The sequence below is a fragment of the Penicillium pulvis genome (genome assembly GCF_028828015.1).
Source record: "Penicillium pulvis strain IBT 33274 chromosome Unknown contig_12_segment0_segment0, whole genome shotgun sequence".
NCBI lineage: Eukaryota > Fungi > Ascomycota > Eurotiomycetes > Eurotiales > Aspergillaceae > Penicillium > Penicillium pulvis.
This window is the reverse complement of record NW_026643072.1, coordinates 93,568-113,731: the sequence shown is the minus strand read 5'-3', so window position 1 is coordinate 113,731 and position 20,164 is coordinate 93,568. Positions and strand designations below refer to the sequence as shown.

General features: G+C 45.5%; 5 protein-coding genes across 5 annotated transcripts; 4 read left to right on the top strand and 1 right to left on the bottom strand.

The window, feature by feature from the left end:
• Positions 1-963: 963 nt before the first annotated feature.
• Positions 964-6,690, top strand: N7503_001271 (pectinesterase family protein; the record flags this gene model as incomplete). The annotated part of the gene is made up of 3 exons (XM_057060818.1): positions 964-1,054; positions 1,152-2,330; positions 2,387-6,690. 3 exons carry the CDS (start codon positions 964-966, stop codon positions 6,688-6,690), a joined length of 5,574 nt encoding a protein of 1,857 aa, XP_056924780.1.
• A 685-nt stretch (positions 6,691-7,375) lies between these two features.
• Positions 7,376-7,693, top strand: N7503_001270 (uncharacterized protein; the record flags this gene model as incomplete). The annotated part of the gene is made up of 1 exon (XM_057060817.1): positions 7,376-7,693. One exon carries the CDS (start codon positions 7,376-7,378, stop codon positions 7,691-7,693), a length of 318 nt encoding a protein of 105 aa, XP_056924779.1.
• A 129-nt stretch (positions 7,694-7,822) lies between these two features.
• N7503_001269 (uncharacterized protein) lies at positions 7,823-8,134 on the top strand (the record flags this gene model as incomplete). Its single annotated transcript, XM_057060816.1, has 1 exon — positions 7,823-8,134. The coding sequence occupies one exon, from the start codon at positions 7,823-7,825 to the stop codon at positions 8,132-8,134; it is 312 nt and encodes a 103-aa protein (XP_056924778.1).
• A 915-nt stretch (positions 8,135-9,049) lies between these two features.
• On the top strand, positions 9,050-9,678 carry N7503_001268 (GPI anchored serine-threonine rich protein; the record flags this gene model as incomplete). Its single annotated transcript, XM_057060815.1, has 3 exons — positions 9,050-9,177; positions 9,226-9,324; positions 9,369-9,678. 3 exons carry the CDS (start codon positions 9,050-9,052, stop codon positions 9,676-9,678), a joined length of 537 nt encoding a protein of 178 aa, XP_056924777.1.
• Positions 9,679-11,518: 1,840 nt separating this feature from the next.
• On the bottom strand, positions 11,519-12,062 carry N7503_001267 (uncharacterized protein; the record flags this gene model as incomplete). Its single annotated transcript, XM_057060814.1, has 2 exons — positions 11,519-11,790; positions 12,047-12,062. The coding sequence occupies 2 exons, from the start codon at positions 12,060-12,062 to the stop codon at positions 11,519-11,521; spliced, it is 288 nt and encodes a 95-aa protein (XP_056924776.1).
• Positions 12,063-20,164: the final 8,102 nt, after the last annotated feature.

The following is a 20,164-nucleotide window of genomic DNA, read 5'->3' as shown; positions in this document are numbered from 1 at the left end:
TCCGCGTGGGTAAACATCGGTTTGAGTTTGAGGGGAGTAGGATAGAGTTTTGGGGCTCTCGGATAGAGTTCTTGTGGCCCACATGCATATATTTGAACTTTGATAATCCGACACAAGTGAAATGATCAATCAAAGCCCCGATACTTAGATGAACATAGACGCATTCACCCATATTCTTTCAAGTACCGATGACAGATCGGGTAGAAGAACTCAGATGAAATTGCTCAGTGAGACAATAGAGAAATGCCAGTGCAACGGGGTGCTACCATTTAAAGACGCCAATGCCGAGATAACTTTAAAAGGGTAATTTTTACCGGCATGGTGGACCAGGTGGAGTTAATAATCGCCGGCTAAGAATCCGTTTACAGCCTACAATTTGTCGATGAGGTACCCCTACCAAGCACGACGTACAGTATATGGAATGTGAGATCACGGCAGTTGACAGTGGGTCCAATTCAAGGGATGCGAGGCAAACTACCGACACTAAAATATTTCACTAATCCCCCTAGATTGATTGGAAGCAATTACTGAATCGGGATTGATCGGTTGTTCCTATCGTATGGAATCGCCGATGTTACCGATTCTATTCATAATATATCACTCCCAATCTAGAGTGGGTTCCTGCAGAGGTAGTGAGTCTGAAATGTCCATTATTTCCACAGCGATTTCTTCGGTAGAGGTATAAAGGTGTACCTAGTAGTTTGTGCACTGCACGCTGCGATGATTCTGGAGATAGTAAAGCTTGAGAGCATTGGCCTAATCGGGTTCACCCAAGTACCTGGATCAGAGCATTAATTCGGAATGTACATGCATGGCAACCGGGTGCTACCGTGATCTACATGCATGGCAACCGGGTGCTACCGTGATCTACATGGCATGGAAACATTATCCGACCCTTTTCCCCCCCATTTAATTATATATTATATAATGGATTTATTTTCCATATTCTCTCCATGGCCCTCAATGCGCCAGGATGCGTGCGCTGCTTATTTTAGGCCTTTTGAGCCTGGCCAGTGGCCAATTATCCGACTGCACTTGTTCATATACGACCACGGTGACAGAGACTGTGAAACCATCGTCAACTTCCCCGTCAACTTCCGGTGGGGCTTGAGATTATGCCGATCTGTCTAAAAGGCGCTAATCTGTCTCAGGGGCTGCATCAGCCGTCACAGTTGCGACAGACAAGTCTGGACAGTTCACGGCCATTGGCGATGCTATTTCCTATGCGCAACACAACGAAGTTCCCACTGTGACCGTTCTAGCGGGTACCTACCCTGCCGTCACTGTTTCTGCAACTCCGTCTGTCGCTGTGATTGGGGAAAGCAAAAGTGACGATGACTCCTCGCAGAATGAAGTTGTAGTTTCTGAAGCGGGAACGGCCCTGACAATATCCGTCAATGTGGATGGCATCACGTTTCAAAATCTCAATTTTGTCAACACGGGAGCGGATGACCCCGCCGTGAAGATCAAAGGGAGCAAGCTTGCATTCTACGCCTGTCAATTTGTTTCGGCGGGACCCGTCGGACTTGAAACGGGCCTGGGTGTGGGGATTATCGCGAACAGTTATATCGAAGCCCAGGAAACAGCCATCGACGGCCAAGCAACATTGTATATTTTCAACACGGATATTGCACTCGTTGAGGACTCGGCAATTGTTGCCTACACAACTGGTACCGACTTGGAAGGCACGCTGTATAACTCCACCATTGTTTTCGATGAAGCGACAGTATCCCCCAAACGAGGCGACCGGAGCGACAGGGGCTACTTGGCGAAGGCCAAAGGCTTGGGATCGGTGGTGATCTACCGAGGCTCAGACCTTGATGGGTTTATCGCCGACACTGGAGTTTACGTTGATGATATCACCCAGGACGGGAGCAATCTCTACGGCGAGTACGCTGATACAGGATCGGGGGCGTACCCAAGTAACAAAGACGCCAGATCGCCATACGTTGCGCTCTTGGATGACTCCAGTATCTCTCAATTCACGCTAAGTGCAGTATTTGCGGGCGCATACCCTGATTTCGCCACGACAGATATCAGTTGGATCGATCACACTGTTTTAGACGAAATCGGAAAAGCAGATGAAATCAGTCCTGCAGGGACAAGCACAGGATCGGACTCCTCCCCATCGCCAACGAGCTCGACTTCCCCAGATGCGTCATCCTCTCCTTTGGTAGTCTCAACCGATTCATCAGATGGTCAATACACAAGCGTGCAAGATGCCATTTCCGCCCTTCCAGATGATGGAAAACCTTATGTGATTGAGATCAGGAGTGGCGTGTACAAAGAGCAGATCTCTATTACCCGGGCTGGAATGGTTACGCTGCGTGGTGAGACTACGTTCAAAAACGACTTCACCAAAAACACTGTCACGATCGAGTTTGAGGATGGCGTCGCGACGAAAAAAACGACGATGAGAAAACGCCCGTCATCAATGTGAAGAATACCGACGGCAAGACTGTGGTTGCTTTGTATAATATCAACTTTCGGAACACATCCCCGCAGAGTGGAGATACTGTCGCACTTGCTGCGGATTTCGACGGCCTCGTCGCTGCATACGGCTGTTCGTTCATCGGTTACCATCACACGCTTCTTGTCAACAAAGGAACCCAGGTGCTTTCCAACACGTACATCGAGGGTTCAATTGACTTTATCTGGGGCTCTTCCATCGCATACTTTCATCAATCATTCATCGCAACAAATACCCCCGGTTACTCCATCGCCGCACAAGATCGTTCGTCAGCAAAGGCTAGTGGAGGATTCGTGTTTGACGCAAGTGTGGTCACATACACTGCCTCTTATGGCACTTCCTTCGGGAAAACCTACCTTGGGAGGCCCTCTGCCGCTTACAGCCTTGTGATCTATATGAATTCCTTTCTGGATAAACAAATCAGTGCGGTCGGTTGGAGTTCCGAGGGCGAAGGGACAGATGATGTGACATTCGGGGAGTACAACAATTATGGGCCGGGAAGCTCATTAGACGAGCGGGCATCCTTTGCAAAAGCTCTGACTAAGAGCCAGGCGGAATCCTACACATTGGCAAACTGGATTGGTGACACCTCATGGCTTGATATGATGGCTTACAATTATGTCCCATCCTATGATCTGTCCCGCGGCACAGATGGTGCGTCTCCCATAGCGCTAGATTCCGCTACAGGTACATCAACCGCAGATCCAAGCGGAACAGATGGTGCATCTCCCACCGACGCAGGCGGAGCAGGCCCGGCCACAGGAAGCTCAACCAGTCCAAATGGAACAGGCACTGCAGGACACCCAGACAGCGGAACGAAACCCTCGACAGGAGCGGTCCTTGTCTCTGTCTCGGGCACAATCAACAACTCGTTTTCATCCTTGACCGACGCGCTGAAATCATTGCCGTCCGACGACTCTATGCAAGTGATCTTCATCTACGCAGGAACCTATCAGGAGCAAGTTCCTTCGATTGATAGGAAAGGTCCAGTAAAAGTGATTGGGTATACAGAGGGGAAACCAGGCCAGTCTTACTCCGACAATGAGGTTACCATCACATTTTCCAGGGGACTTCCTATGTCCTCAGGTTCATCTGATCCATCCAGCTCAAGCGATTCGAGTACCGCCACCATTTCCACCACTTCAAGCAGAATCGCGTTTTACAACATCAACATCATCAACGGCGATAACCTTGACGGTTCACAGACATCCTATGTCGCAGTCGCAGCATCCATATCTGGATCGCAGACTGGATTCTACGCTTGCAGCTTTATCGGCTGGCAGGAAGCCCTACTGACTGGCGGTGCTGCTGCATTGCAATACTACGAGTCATCTTACATCGAGGGTGCTGTTGATTCCATTTCCGGATCTTCAACAGCATACTTTAAGGGATGCACCCTTGGTGCAAAGTCGAAGGGTGCTGCTTTCACAGCGCAGAGCCGGCCATCCGAAAAGGCTGGGGGCTACATTTTCGATCAATGCCTTTTTGGTGCCGCTGCAGACGCCACGGGGGATCTCACGAGTTCAGTCTATTTGGGCCGCCCACGTTCAGAGTACTCCCTTGTTGTGATCAAAATGTCCCATCTGACCGGCATAATAAATCCGTCAGGATGGAAAGTCTGGTCATCTACAGACCCTCGAACCGACCACATCACTTTCGCTGAGTACAAGAATACCGGCCCGGGAAATTGGGAGAATAACGCAGATGCTCGGCAAGCATTTGGATCTGCTACGCTTCTCAGCGCCGATACCTATACCTTATCTGATGTGATGGGCTCTACGAACTGGATCGACCTCACATATTGGGATTTAATAACAACACCAAATGCCGAATTAGGGGCCGCGTCATCCCCCGGCCCGCCGACCACCACTTCGGATAGCACGACACCCTCGGACAGCACGACACCCTCGGACAGCACGACACCCTCGGACAGCACGACACCCTCGGACAGCACGACACCCTCGGACAGCACGACACCCTCGGACAGCACGACACCCTCGGACAGCACAACACCATCAGATGGGGCATCACCTTCAGACGGGACAACACCATCAGATGGGGCATCACCTTCAGACGGGACAACACCCCCAGACGGGGCATCACCTTCATACGGGACAACACCCCCAGACGGGGCGTTCATCGTCTCTAAGACAAGCATCGCGGACAAGAAGGTTTATGACACAATCCAAAGTGCTCTTGATGCCTTGCCGACCTCAGCCAGTGCCTCATCCACTGTGTTCATTTACCCTGGCACCTATGATGAGCAGATCGTGGTCACAGCCCCTGGCACTGTAATTCTCGTTGGTTATTCAGAAGCCACGAGCGACAATGAGAAAAATCAAGTCACGATTCAGAACAACAAAGCGGGGAATCCTAGCTCAGACAATTCTTTAACCAGCAGCGCCACTGTTTATGCCGATGGAAACAACCTGCAAGTGATCAACATCAACTTCTCCAACACGCATAATGGAGCCGACGACGCATCAGTAGCATTCGCTGTGGCATCTGCAAAGTACGCTAGTCTTTATAGCTGCCGGGTCACCGGCAATCGGAACGCTCTTGTGGTCGATGGCTTTTTCTTCGCCGCGAACAGCTACATCGAAGGCAATCAGGACATGGTTTCTGGAAGTGGCGCGGGCTATTTCCTCGATTCAACTATATCTCCAAACGAAGATGGGATTAGTATCACAGCAGATAAACGGGCCACCAGTTCTACACCCGCAGGACTCATCTTTGACCAGTGCAAAGTAACCCCGGTGGGTGGTGCAGGGGCAATGTCCGAGATCTCACTCGGAAGACCGCAGAACTCCAATGCACGAGTTGCCTACATTGAAACCCATCTTGGGTCTTGTGTAGAGCCCAAAGGGTGGGAGATCTGGTCCTACGCCAGTCCCAGAACCGATGGTGTTTTGTTCGGTGAGTTTAAGAATGACGGTCCAGGGTCCGATACCTCCCAGCGCGTCTCTTTTGCCACGCAATTGACCGATACATCTGTTGTGCAATTCGAGATTGGAAATTTCTTCGATGGACTTTCTTGGATTGATTTTTCGCATGTTTACGGAACGCCTTTCAGCGTGGAACCGTCCTCGCCAATAAGCACTTCACCAGATGCAGGCTCTTCGTCAGCAGATCCTTTGGGCTCAAACACCATTACCACCAGTACCATTCTGGTGACAACCACGTCCTCCGTGACCATCACAGATGCCACAGCGACCTCGGTAGAAACGAAATCAAATACTCTCGGCTCGGGCTCCACTATCACACCCGCACCTGTGACTGAAACGACTACTGAAAATGGACAAACAATTATTATTGAAACATACACCAATGCCGAATCCATAAGGACCGTGACAAAAACCTCGACAGTTACGAATATTGTACCTGATAAGGCAACATACACCCGAACTGTCATTTCGACGACCACTATCACATCAACTCCGCGACCCGCTACAACAACATCGACGCTGACTATCACTTCCGGCCCCGGGGACACAAGCACAAAGACTGGCAAGACCACAGTTTTGACTACAAGTGTGACTTCAACGAAGACCGAGACCGAGAGTATGACAACGACCCTCAGCTGTATACCCGCAAGAAGAATGAAAAGAAATCTACTCCCGCCCCGATCAGTCCCTGCTACTAGGCCCAAGAATCCTACAAAGATCACAGGCTCCGCCACGACAACCAGCATGGTCTCCAATTTGGCTGAGTTGGGTGATAGCACCACAACCACGAATGTACGCCATGTGAAAATCACCATCTCGTTTGTGACATCGACTGTGACCGAAACAAAGACTGCCACTATTGCTGCAGACACTGCCGTTGCTACAGTGACCGAGATTGCTGGGGATCCAATCACTTTAGATCCAGAGACGTTGACATCGACCATCACATCACCTTCAACCACCACATCTACCACGACTGTGGCGGCCTCTGTCGCGACAATTACAAGCTTTACGACAACCACAACTCAGTCCACCGTAGGACCGGCTCCCTCCACTGTGATTCTGGTAGTTGTGACGCAGACACTAACATCTACGCTCTACTTACCTGCATCTACCTCGACGGAGACCAAGACCATTACCTACGATAGTACTCCTACTACGACTGTTACCTTTCGCCCTACCTCTACGAAGACCAAGACGGTCAAGACCACCACTACCACCACTACCAGTACAGTGACAACGACTTTGAAAGATGCTACGACCTGTGCTTCCTGATGGACAGATAGAAATATTCAAAATTGCTTGGACATTTCAGGAGTTTATCTTATTACAGATTTGTGAATTTTTTGGCCACTTGTCTTTATCCCCTGGGCTTAATTTTGTGCACTAAACGGAGTCAGTCTGAATTCCGAACCCTGATCTTCCCCCCATATGATTTTGCTTCGAACTGGGGATTTGGTAGACCACAAGAGCGGGATAAAGGTAAATGGAAATACCGCAGTAGGCTTTCTCGGTTAGGCCCAGTACCAAATTTACTATAATTCTGCTTAAAGTAATAATATCGCCGTACTGATATTTACTTCAAACTTTTTCAATTCCATAGTCTGATGAGAATGTTGTAGCAATAAAGTTCAGCCAAATCTATCATTTTTATTGAGCATTAGGACTTTCCTCCGAACCTCGATTCGACAATCGCGTAGAACAATTGTATTATTCTCTACTTCAAAATCTACTTCCATTTCCTTGAGTAGTGAGGCATCGACACCATTTGACATACCCACCAACTCCAGGCTGAACTTCCACAGAATTATTAGAAGAATCAGACATGGCACAGACACGCGCAGAGTGTTTGCCTTCACCGTGCAGTTACATCTCTTACGATCCCCTAGGGTTTCTCATACCACCAGACTCCAAAAACATCATCTCACCCTCCTTTAAGCAACTGCAAGCGACTTTGAACATGCTTCAGGAGCAGTTTAGCACCCAGAGCGCCCCAAAATTCCAGTATCTTCATGTTTCTCACCTGGAGGTAGATATCTTTGAGAAAATCCTGAATGATGAAAATAAGTTTCGAGGAGCCAGGGCTACCGTCTCTTATGAGACCAATGAGATTCTATACAAAGTGATCCCCGCCCAGCATCACCAATCCTTGGAGATATTCATCCAGATAGTAGCGAGACGGTTGGCCTCGATGGGGTTGAAAGGCTACCGGGGCCATTGGATGAGTCGAGGATCCGCAAGGACTGCTGGATGGACTTGTGGCAAGGAGCCCGACTAGTGGTTTGGGCCAAATAATACTCTGGTCAATGGCGATGGTGGTAATTCTTCACTCGTCCTGAAAGTTGGCCTTGTGCAGTCATATGGGCAATCACGGAATGATGCCCTCTGGTGGCATGGAAACTCCGATATGGGAAGCTCCGACGGGGATCGGAAAACCAAGGTGGTAGTTCTGATGACCTCCACCTGTGAGCCTGCATGGCGGCTGGACATTGAGATTTGGACCGAAGTCCCAAATACACAACCCATGCGCAATACTCGGAGTCGGTCCATGAGAATACTGGAACGGACACAGCATGTATACTTCGAGAATGGCGCCGTCCATGGGGGACCGCTGGTGTTGAGCTTTGAGCTGATGATGCGCCGACGACCGACCGGGAAAGAAGCGGATATTGTGCTAGATGAGATGATATCGGCGGTATGTGCCAAGGTTTTGTCGTGAAGGCAATGTTTTGAAAGACATGGCCGTTGCTTGGAGTTCTTCTACACAAGACCGGGATGAGATCCGCCGTCCTATCCCACTTTGCTAGGTGGATCTAGCTATGAAGAAATAACGAAATCGAAAGCCACTGCACACTTCAAGATTCTCACTGGCTTTGCTATAATACATCATGTTTCGGGGTAACATTCCATGCGGATAAATGGCCCGGATCTCGGCTTCAACCTTCCACGCCACCATCTCAAAGCAGCAGTCAAAACCGCGTAGACAAAGGCTGAATATGAAAGGGATTGTGCGTGGAAAAGTGCGTAGAACTGCGAGGAATAAAAGATGTTCCGGGGCTTGACCCACCACATTCTTGAAGCGGTTGTCAATCGACGAAAACGGTAATTTTGCCTCTGAAGAATGTAACTCAGACTGTGGAATGCGACCCCGGGTTTGACCCGCTTTTCTCGAACCAACTCACATCTATACATGTGCCTCGAGTTTCTCACTGTGAGTATATGTCAAACAGACGCTCTTTTCACGGAGATATAACCAGTAGGGCCATCGGCAATCCCGATCGTGACCACACTCCGAGTCCTCAGCGCGCAGTGCTATGACCTTGGAGCTTTTTCTATAATTTGCAGCTAGTTATGTCTCGAAAGGGACCATGTGGATATCCTCAATCATTACCATGGTACCAAGGTCCGCTTCATCTCCCCTTATCTCTTTCCTCTCAATCCATGGTAAGGCAGCCGCAAATGGGACAAGCTCACTACAGGGACCAAGGTCCCGATCAATGTAACTGTTGAGATGCTTAAGAACTGGATTAGAACCGGGAGTTAAATACACTTGACAATTTCAATCATTCAATCCCTGTGTATACACTAAGCTGATATCTTTCAACTCATACCCCTGGGTATTCGCAATAGCTCAATGCACTCCATCGTCAAACCCATCTCCTTCCTGCTCATCGCATCAGCAGTCCTTGTTAACGCTCAAGATGCGGTAGTCGGCCAAAATTTAGCAGCCAGCAGTGACAGCGGATCATGCGCGTCACAATCGTATGTCTTCTTCGTGTCGCTCGACAAGAATTTGCTGACAATCTTCAGGATCGTCGATACATGCGTCAACGTCATGAGAGGCACACTCGAAAAGTGCACCGACAACGACTGGGACTGCAAGTGCTCAGGGAGTGCCAATATTGCCAAGTAAGTACTCCGAGGTCTCTCAGGCCATTGGCTAATCTGTGAAGTTGCTACGAGGACTGTCCCGATGACCCGGCACGCTTTTCAGCCATGTTAGTGAGCGAACAGGACTGTGCGACTGCGAATGCTTACGACAAGGGTGAATCATCCGTTGCGGCGACATGGACTACCCCCGGCCCCAATACTGTGACGGCAACTCCTACAGATACCGCGATTAGCACCACTACCAGTACTGCTGAGCCCACAGATTCATTGCAGGCAGAAAAGGATGCCAGTCCCTCTAAGGGAGCTGCGCCCATACAGTCTGCTGGTAGTTGGTTGGCGTTGTTGGGACTGGGAGTTGGGATCATGATATAAGCGATTGGTACTTTCATTGAAGAATCATAATGTCAATCTCGAATTGGTCAAATTTCACTAAGGAGAGATTTGCATTGTGGCAATAAGCCTTCCTCTTCTATCTTCCAATGTTTAATCAACGATGCGTCCAAATTGATTGTCAGACACGCCAAGTTCTTTTTTTCCTGCAAATCTTGGTCGATGTAAGCTAACTTTGCCTCTGAAGGAAATGCAAAAGCTCCCTTTGGTGTGGCGAGAGGTCTTGGGGGCCTAATCTTATTCCACAACCCAACACAATCCCCCATCTGCCTCCATCTAGTAATCACTCCCAACTGCGGTAAGGGCAGAAAACATGTGCTTCAAGCCATGTTTATCCCTCACCCTCAGTGATTGGCTGTAGTGGTCATCAAGCGCAATTTTTCGAACTGGCTGTGAGCACCTGCCTCATTCAGATAAGCTCCCCCGTTCGGTGTAAGATTCTCCAATCCTGGGAGGAGGAAATGCGTAACGAGTTTTCGGCCTTCAATCTTGAGCTTTCAATTTGTGCTGCTCAGAGTCCTGTGGCTCGTTAAGATTGCGTAATCGTAGATCGAAAGGTCAGTCACGTACGTCCCAAGTACAGTATCTATCGCTGCATCGCGCCAGGCTGGGTTGACCGAGGTTGTCGGCCCATGGTTTTTGGTGCCGGATCGGGAAGCGTTGACGGAAATATCCGAGATCACGCCACCATACTTTACAATCTTGAGAAATCGATCAGCCATGATAGCTAAGTCGAAGTCAGTAAGGAACCGTGGTATTAATCTTCCTCCCCAGGTTGTCTTGGGAGATGTTGACGTCCTGGCACATGGACTCAGAGCTTCAATAACCTGTGGGAAAGTCCTCATGTGATAGGCTGATAGCCTATATGCTTATGCGTAGACGAATCCAAAAATCAAGAACTGTTGCAGATATGATATAGGTAATTTTTGACTGGTTGAATCTCGCAGGAAATGGGACCATGGCCGCCTGTAGCTCCTTCTTAGATCCATAGGGAAGGGTGATCGGTGTCTACTCAAACGCATGACTCAATACACGGCAGCTCTATGCGTATATAGCAATGAGCCCAGAATGTAATCCAAAAGATACTGACATTGCCGTCAAAACGTCGCCTGGGTTGCGCCGACGGTCGCGAATATCAAGCACGTCTTGCAGTCCACATCATTTCATGCCCCTTACTATCGAGACCACCCCGCCGTACATCCCACCACCTCCAGAAAGCCGTCACTAAATGCCCTTGTAATTATTGTGCCGTGCAACCCTTACCAGTCTACCTGTACCAGTCATAACCTCCTATTCCAAGACTAGGCTTCGGCATATGGGGTTGGGGTTGGGGCCAAAATGGGGCCCCCATTTTCTTTTGAAATGGGGGCAGAACCCTAATGGGGCCCTATTTGCCCCCATTAATATGGGTCTAAATTATGTGTATTTTTCATAAAATATGTAGAAATATTGGTTTTGGAGGGGTAAAATACCACTTTAAATACCTTATATATTACACATAGATAATATAAACTCAGCTTTTAAAGGTATAAACTCTATGGTTCTACCTTATTTTTTAATTTTTTTTGTTGTTTTTATATATAAAAGCAAGACCCATAAGCCACGCTAATACCCTAGCACCTATATAATTAAGAAAAGCACGCATAATCAATCTTATTAATTAGTGATATGCCTATTCTATACTATCCCGTGTCTACCTAGTAGCTCTAGCTCTTCTAGAAACCCTAATTGAAGGTAATTCTCTATCGTCTAACCTTTTATCTAAAGAATCTTTAGATGAAACCTCCCTTGTTCTCTTTATAGACTACTGAATCGGGACTAGCTACTCTTCCTCACCTAAGCTATTAAGGTCTAGATCCTCGATATCACTAATATCCTTAAGTAATACTCGAGTCTCTAAGTCCTTTAATCCTACCTCCTCTTTAATCTTAAGGGTTTTAACGAGCTGAGTTAGCTCTTTTATATCTATATTAAACTTTATAGTGCGATTATATACTATAAGGTCTTTTATAGTAGAAGTACTTAGCCTACCACGCCGGTAGTGGCATATATCACGTGCTATATTAAATAGGCGCTCTATACTAGTACTAGTTACTAGAATAGAGAAGAGATCTTAAGCTATCTAAGCTAGGGTAGGGTATTTAGTCTAATTATTCCGCTAGAAGATATAGGGTTCCTTATTAATTAGCCCTAGTTAGGTTAGTAAAGGGTGGTTAGGTTAGGCTATAGATATAGAGTCTATAGATATAGAGTCTATATATATATAGATATAGATATAGATATAGATATAGACTTAACATACTAGCTTAAAGGTAATCTCCTAGCTTATCTACTTATATAGGTAATATACTAGCTTTTAGAGGCATTATAGACTAGACCGCTAGCTCTATAGCTATATATCTCTAGGCTTAGGGACTTAAGATTAGGTTATCTTATTAATAAGATCTAATTAGATCCTATAAGCTTGATCTATAGACCTTAATATAATTAATCATCTTATCTTCCTACTCTTTAGATTAAAAGAATTAAAGCTTATATTACAGGGTAAGGATCATTCTATATATATATATACTACCTAGGGCTAGGTCTATGGTCTAAGAGTAATACTCTTGAAGCTTAGATTTAGCTACTTATAGAGCTAAAAGCATATCTTATTTCTATAAAAGCTAGAGTTATATAGTTAGTATAGGGTAATATAGGGTTATATAGGGTTATATAAGCTTATATAACCTATATATAAGCTTATATAGGTTAAATATACCTTCTTTTACTAAAGCTTAGTAATAGAAGACTTAATATACTAGAATAAAGCATTATAGATATTAAATATACTATATATAGTGATATCCTTTATCTTATATAATATAGTAGTAAAGATAAAGAAAGGCTTTATAATATATAAAAGATAGGTAATTTAACGCTATTTATCTGATCTTATATATATTTTACCCTAGAATAGCTTATAATAGCTATCTAGAGCTAGTCTAATCTAAATAGCTCGTTCTAGTATTAGAAAGATCGAGTTCTATTAAGTCTAAATATCCTAGATAGGGTAAAGTAGGTCTTTTATCCCATCTTTTATCTATTCTACCTAGAAATTATCCTATCTTTATAGGCTTACATTAATATAGACCACTAGATTCTATACCTTCTATAGCGTATAAGCAATACTAGTTATCTAGCTGATTTCCTTATGCTTTTAGAGATCTTTAGACTAGACTAGCTCGATATTATTATTTTTAGGGTTAACCCTAATCATCCTATATAGCTACTTTAAGGATAGCTAGATCATATATACTATATAAGGGACTTAAGGAATCGAGGTCTCTAGATAAGCATCTTAAAGAAGTTCTTAAAGAGATAAGATCAAAGTCTTATTATTTAAAGCGTTATCTATAGTGATAGCCATGATCTAGTCTAATATATTATGCTTTTCTAGTATTAGGGTAAGCATATATATAAGATTAGCGCCTAGATATAGATATATCATATATTAGTCTAGAGCTATATAATATAGAGCTATATAATATAGAGCTATATAATATAGGGTGCCTAGGGTTAGACTTACCTAAATAGGGGCCATATAGGGGTTCAAACCCTAGTAGGACCTCTCTATAGTGCTAGTCTAGGTCTAGAAAATAGCCTATAATAGCTAGATAAGATTAGGAGTATAGAGATATCTAGTAATCTAGGGTAATTAAGAGCTTAGAACCTTCTAGAAGCGTGCTTAAAGTGGTTATTTATTGATTTAAGCTTTTATCTTATAGGCGACGAGATAAGGTTCGAGGGGAAGGTATAGATAGGACTAAAGTAAGCTAGGCTATTCCTTCTATAAAGGCCTTAAATTGCTAACTATTTAAGATATTAAAAGGTAGGTGGTAGGTAGTAAAAAAGTTCATAAGTAGCTTAAACTATGCTTAATAGATTATATACTACTTTAATTAAACTACCTAGGTAGGGTTAGTATATATAATATATATAATATATATAATATAAGGTAGTGGGGTAGTGGGGTAGTAGGGTAGTAGGCTTACTATAGTAAAGGCAAAGCTACTCTTAATTAAAGTCTAGCTAGGGTTTATAACCCTAGACTTATAGAATTTCTTAAAATGGCGACGAATAGTAGAGGTTCTATTAATAGAGCTTCTACTATTACTCTAATTAGGGTGGTTAAATAGTATTTAATATACTATATAGCGTACTTTTAGTAGTCCAGTCTAAACTTCTATAACTTATTTAAGATAGGACCAAATCTTCGAGGTTCCCTTTTTTGCCTAGTTTAGAGGTGGTCTAATATCCTTTAGCCCATTTAGGGTTGTTTTCTACTATTTTAGGAAGATACTATAGTTTAATTAGGACCATATAGCATGATTTCCTGCTTTAGGTATAGAAAACTATAGAATTCTATTAAGTAGGGTACCTAGGGTAGATAGGTCGCTTAGGGTGGGTAGGGTGCTCTAGGTGGGGTAAAACGTTAATATTAAATCAGATAGAGTAATTAGATCGCTCTAGAGAGGGTTTAGAAACCCTAATTCTAATATACTAGGTATATAGAGCTAAGAGAGAGCTAGGATGAAAGGATTTTTGAAGATATTACCTTCTAGAACCCGATTAGTTAGATAATATATATAGGTCTAGTTCTATAGCTCTAACTGGTTGCTACTATAGTGGTCTTACCTACGCGCTATATAATTAGGAATACTAGTTTGATTAACCTATATTTCTATAGAACTCCCACCTAAACTAGTTAAAATAGAGCTTTCAAGCTTATATATAAGGTTATTACCTTATAATATAGCTTATTCTTTATTTAAATTATATATATAAAGGGTGGTTGGGGCGAAGACCTAGATATATGGTCAGTAAGCTACACGTTCTACATATATATATCTCCCCCATTAGCACAGTAGATCAACCACTTCAAAAATTACCACCCTATATTATAACCAGCCACCCTAAATATAGGACAATCTAGGGTAATATAGTATAATAAGCTTATATAAAGCTATATTACATATAATTACAATAGTTAGGGTAGAAGGTTCTAGAAATAGTGGTTGCTATACATATACAGACCAGAACAGGCGTAATTAAAAAAAAAGTCTTCGCAAAAAATATGCAAAATCAGGCAAGAATAGGCAGGAATCAGGCCAAATTCAGGCCAAATCAGGCCAAATCAGGCATCTACGCTAACCTCATTCAAAAGGGCGCCCCCATTGGGGCCCATTGGGGCCCCCAATGGGGGCATGGATTTTTTGGGGTGGGGTGGATTTTGGAATTTTAGAATGGGGCCCCATTTGCCGAAGCCTATCCAAGACCTTGTCAGCCGCCAGACCGTAATGTGAAACAGGTACAGGTAAGTTACACTAGATCGAAAACAGTTTCACCACTTACACACAGAGAATCTATCTCGAACCCTTTTTCGAAACATACTATACCTATTGCGGTTACTCTACAATCTAGCTCGGCTCGATCCGTTCCTGGAGACACTTTACCGTGCCCCACATTGATCTACTGCGTGCCTGTCGGATTAGCCCCTAAGTCACCTGATGATCACACCGTGGACACTTTACCCCCTCTTTAGCTGGATGGCAGGCAAAGTGCCCTTCATAGAGAATCTGAAAAACTTACTTATCGACCGTGACATCAACGTCATTTGGTGGCGAGAACTATGGGATACAGATCGGAGATAACTACGGCTCGATCCATGCAGATTTCCATCCTCCTAGTAAGGCGTAGGAACCCAAACATCACCACTCACTGATTTCTGCCCAAATTAGAACGACCAGAAACTCCATCCCGTCCTCTATCAACTGTACCATTCCCGCGCGACCCGGATTTTGTCTGTCGTGACACACTACTGAACCAGCGTTATAGCAAATCTTTAGCCCCGGGGGCAAGAATCACGCTGGTCGGCCTCGGCGGTGTTGGGTTAGTAAAGAGTAATAGCTTTACCGTTCATTGCTTACGGTTCGAAGGAAATCGCAGCTCGCGATCGAATACCCGTACCAAGTCCGATGCGAGTCTCCAGGGACTTGGATTTTCTGGATCTATGCAAGCAATGAAGCCCGCTTCGAGCAAAGTTTCCGGGAAGTCGCTGATGAACTTAAACTCCCCGGGCGTTGGGACCCCGGGGTCAAAATATTCCAACTCGTGGAAAAGTGGCTCCGAGATCAGAAGAAAGGGAGATGGATCTGTGTTATTGGTAATGTGGATGACGAACTCCTTTGCTCAATTCCGGCAGCGAGAAAAGACGACCCGACGAAAGTGCCAAAAAATACTCCTACCAAACCACTACTAGAATACGTTCCTCGAACACCAAATGGCTTTACTATTCTGAAAAGTTGAAGTCGAAGTCGAGAAATTGCGTTGAGAATGGTCAATGATAAGGACCTCATTGATGTTCAGCCGATGGAAAGATCCAAGGCTTTAGACCTCTTCCAAAAGAAAATGGATCAACCAGAAGACTGCTAAGAGAGCCAATAATTGGTAGAGATGTTGGAATTCATGCCGCTAGCAATCGTGCACCTAGCTGTTCAATAGCACAATATCTAAGGAATTTTCTTAGTGATCATAAGGCGACCAAGCTACTGAGAGAAGAGGTTGGTCATACGTACCGGGACTGGGAAGCAAAGAACTCCATCCTAGAGACGTGGCAAATTTTATTTGAATACATGCGACAAGTGAGGCCATCTGCAGCGGACCTACTTTCCCTCATGAGCTTTTTTGACCGGCAAGAAATACCTAAGAACCTCGTCCAGCCTTACCCCAGAGACATATGCATATCCCGTGCAAAGTTTGGGAGTGACTCTAGTGACTCAGAATCGTCGCTTTCGGATATGTGCCTCGATTTTGAACACGATGTGCATACGCTCAGAGACTTCTCATTTATATCAATATGTGAGAACGACACTTTGTTCATAATGCATTGGCTGGTGCAATTGTCTAGTCGTGCGTGGCTCAATTCACATAGACAGTAGGAGCAATGGAAGGAAAGATTCATTAAGGATCCAGCCGAGGAGTTCTCGAGGGTTGATTATAAGACTTGGGAACGGTGCCCCCATGTTAAACCCGCGATATCGCAACGGCCAAAGACCCGGGAATTTCCAAACGGAATTATCTTGGTTACTCTATAAAGGGGCCTTGTATGCGCTGGGAGTGGGCTTATTCGGTGACATGGAGGAAATGGCATCAAAGGCAAAAACACATAGGGTGGAATTGCTTGGTCACGGAAGCGAGCCGGCTCTCGAGAGCACAGCAATGTTAGCAATAGCGTACCGAAATCAAGGCCGAGCGGCTGGAGGTGCAGGTAATGGAGAATCGCATGATGAAGCTTGAAAAGGATCATCCCGATACGCTGCTGAGTATGGCCAATCTAGCATCGACGTACTAGAGCCAGTGTCGGTGGGTAGAGGCCGAGCAGCTTGGGGTGAGGGTGATGGAGACTCGCAAGACGAAGCTTGGCGAGAACCATCCTAATACGCTTTCAAGTATGGCCAATCTGGCTTTCACCGGGAAATTCTCAGGTCACGATCCTAAGCCATTGATTTCCTCCGGAATTGTCTGACCAAACAGAGATATGAACTCGGCTCAAGTCATCCGCATACTCTATCTACTTCCCAAACCTTGCTCGCATGGGAAATGGATCGATTGACTATGAGTTCGTAAATAAGCTAGCTGATAGGAGACGTGTCTCAAGACCAGTATGTCCATCAACTTTGAAATTCCTGCGATCATTGTGTTGTCGATGATCCTAGAGTACACCTGAATGAGAAAAGTGATAAGAAAAGTGATAAAACTCCTCGTTAAGAGTTCAATTATAATGATGTTATGGCGCATAAGTGAATAGCGTACCGCAATGGGCAACTACGTAGACAATATATACGCTTTTCACGTAATATACTGTATTGGTCTTATTGCCTGATAATACGATCTTCCAATAAAATACCACACATGAAACTACCCCTAGCCAGGATATAGATTAGTGTGTTTACACGGCTGCGCCATTTTCCGCTGAGTAGTTGAACATCCAAAGAACGAACATATTTGAGGAAAACACAAAATGGGCGAATCAGTGATAAGTATCGTTTGCATCCACGAGATTTAATCCCCAGTAAGCAGACATAGTGGCCCAACTGATTCGAGAGGATTTCCCTGAAACATGGTAAACCAGCTACTCTCATCTATCCTCACCACAGCCTATCGTATGGTGGAGGATTTTGACTCGCCCGAAACGCTACTTCTTCTGACGGAGAGCTCCAAAGAGTCAATTCACCAATACATCTGGGACTCCGTGACCCGTTCCCCGATTGAATTGCCATTTGCGTCACACTTCATGGATGGAGCGCTTACGATGTGGCCCAATTGCTTGTCGACAAGGCGAAGGGGAGTGTTGTTGACACTTAGGGGTATTCCTACTCGCCGATGAATTAACGGAACAAGATGAAACAACATTGTTATTAGTGCAAATCGAGAGAACAGGACAAGAAGATTGCCCAAATTCTATTGGAACCGTGCGCGTAGCAGCCTAATTCTTGAACATTGAGGCAGTTGCTGTATCGGTCGCTTCCAAGGATGTGGGTGAATTGGTGACTCTGGTGGATGATGATGGAGTGTACAGAGGTGGAAGAGATAGATTCGAACGAGCACCAAGAAAGGGAGGCGAGGTGCCAAAGAGCCCAGTCTGATTACCTTAATCCAATACCAGCGTGTGATGGCAAAATCGGCACAGCAAGTATTCTAGAATCTCAAGTGATCTCATGGAAGCTTCCTTATCTTATGTGCTTATCGTTCATCATCGTGGGCCCGGCCCGACCTTATCTCCGAGTCCGCATCCACATGGACTCATGACGTACAAGACAAGCAGTCAAGGACAACAGAAACGAAAATGAAACTCACCTACCCGTTCTAATAGTTCCTACAAACAATACTACCGACTCTTTTCTCTTCGCTACACGCTCGGCTCTGTGCGGTCTCTCGAATTTCAAGACGACCAAGGTCGACCAGAAGCCGTTCATCTGGCCCCAACCTTCCCAGATCCAAGATGTCCCGCAAACGCCGAATTACCCTTGGCCAAACGGTAGTCTGAAAAGCCTTAGGCCACTGCACCGGGACAGTCAGCATCAATCAGAGCTCAGGGACGGGACACATCAGGAACGAGGTTAATGACCCACGCGGTTGGCACGCATCCCGTCGGGCACCGAGAGCGACATAGTTTACTCGGGGGAAGTTCTCGCATTTCATTACGGAGCAAATGAAGTGGTCAAATATCTACGTCATCTGTCTCATGAAAATCTCATTACGCCGACACACGTTGCAGCGGCAAAATCGACGAAATCCCAGCCGAAACCAACCATAGTGGGCTCATGGGAGGCAGGTTTCGGAAAGGTGGGTGTCGGTGACAGGGGTGACTCTGACTGAAATATACAGTGAGCGGTCTTTGATATTGCATCACGGCAGCCTAGGAGGGTTCCATATTGGTACTAAAGCCACTTGGCTCGCTGGTCAACTGATTGTGGGTGTCTGCTTGCTGCTGCGAGCAAGAGGAACGGCGGCGTTGCTGTTTCAATGGAGAGTTACTCCAGAAAGAAAGTGAGTAAAGATCGCAACATTTCAAAACTGGAAGTGATGAAGACGTAGGTGGGATACGGGAACACATACCTGCAAGTTGACTAATTTGAATGGAAATTTACTGGCCGCGATTTCGGAAACTTTGATCGATTCCTGGACTCAAAAGGCTCGACAATTTATATCCTCTAACACCCACACCATGGTCAATTATATCAAGACCAAGGTGTGTTCCTATTATAATTGGTCGCATTGACCTTTGGAGTCAATCCGAAATCACTTTTCACGTACTCTGAAACATTTTGTAATGGGATCCACGCAGTTCTACAAACAGATGATGATGATATACCCAGGACAGTGTTGCAATAGTCTTGACAGCCCAGGTGCTGGATCAACGCTTGGTATGGTGGAAAAGAGATGCTTTTGGTCTGTCCTTGTCTCATCTCTAATGCCAATTGATGTGCTTCAATACTATTCCTTCCTTCTCCCTCCATGTACGTATGTTTAGCCGTCGTTTTCCTCTCTTTGTGCGGCACGACGACTGGCAGAGTATGGCAGACAGGAGAGATAAAGAAAGAGTATAAGGTCCACAGCAAAGACACGCGCTTGTAGCCAGGCAGAGCACTGGGCTCCGTCGGAACACACGTGAGCTACAACTCATGAGCTCTGGAGGTCTCGGCACTCCAAATAGGGCTTCTCTTAGAATTCTCTTTCTTCTCTTCGGTTCCATGGTAGCATCATTATTCGTTCTTGGTCAGTCACGTCATAGCCACTTTGCGCATCCGCCAGAAAATCCAGCTGACTGAGCTGACAGGGACAATCGTGGAAGAATGATGAACCTTCGGCATGCGACGGAGCCTGCTTCTAACACACGACAAGATTCTGCACTTCTGCAGAATCA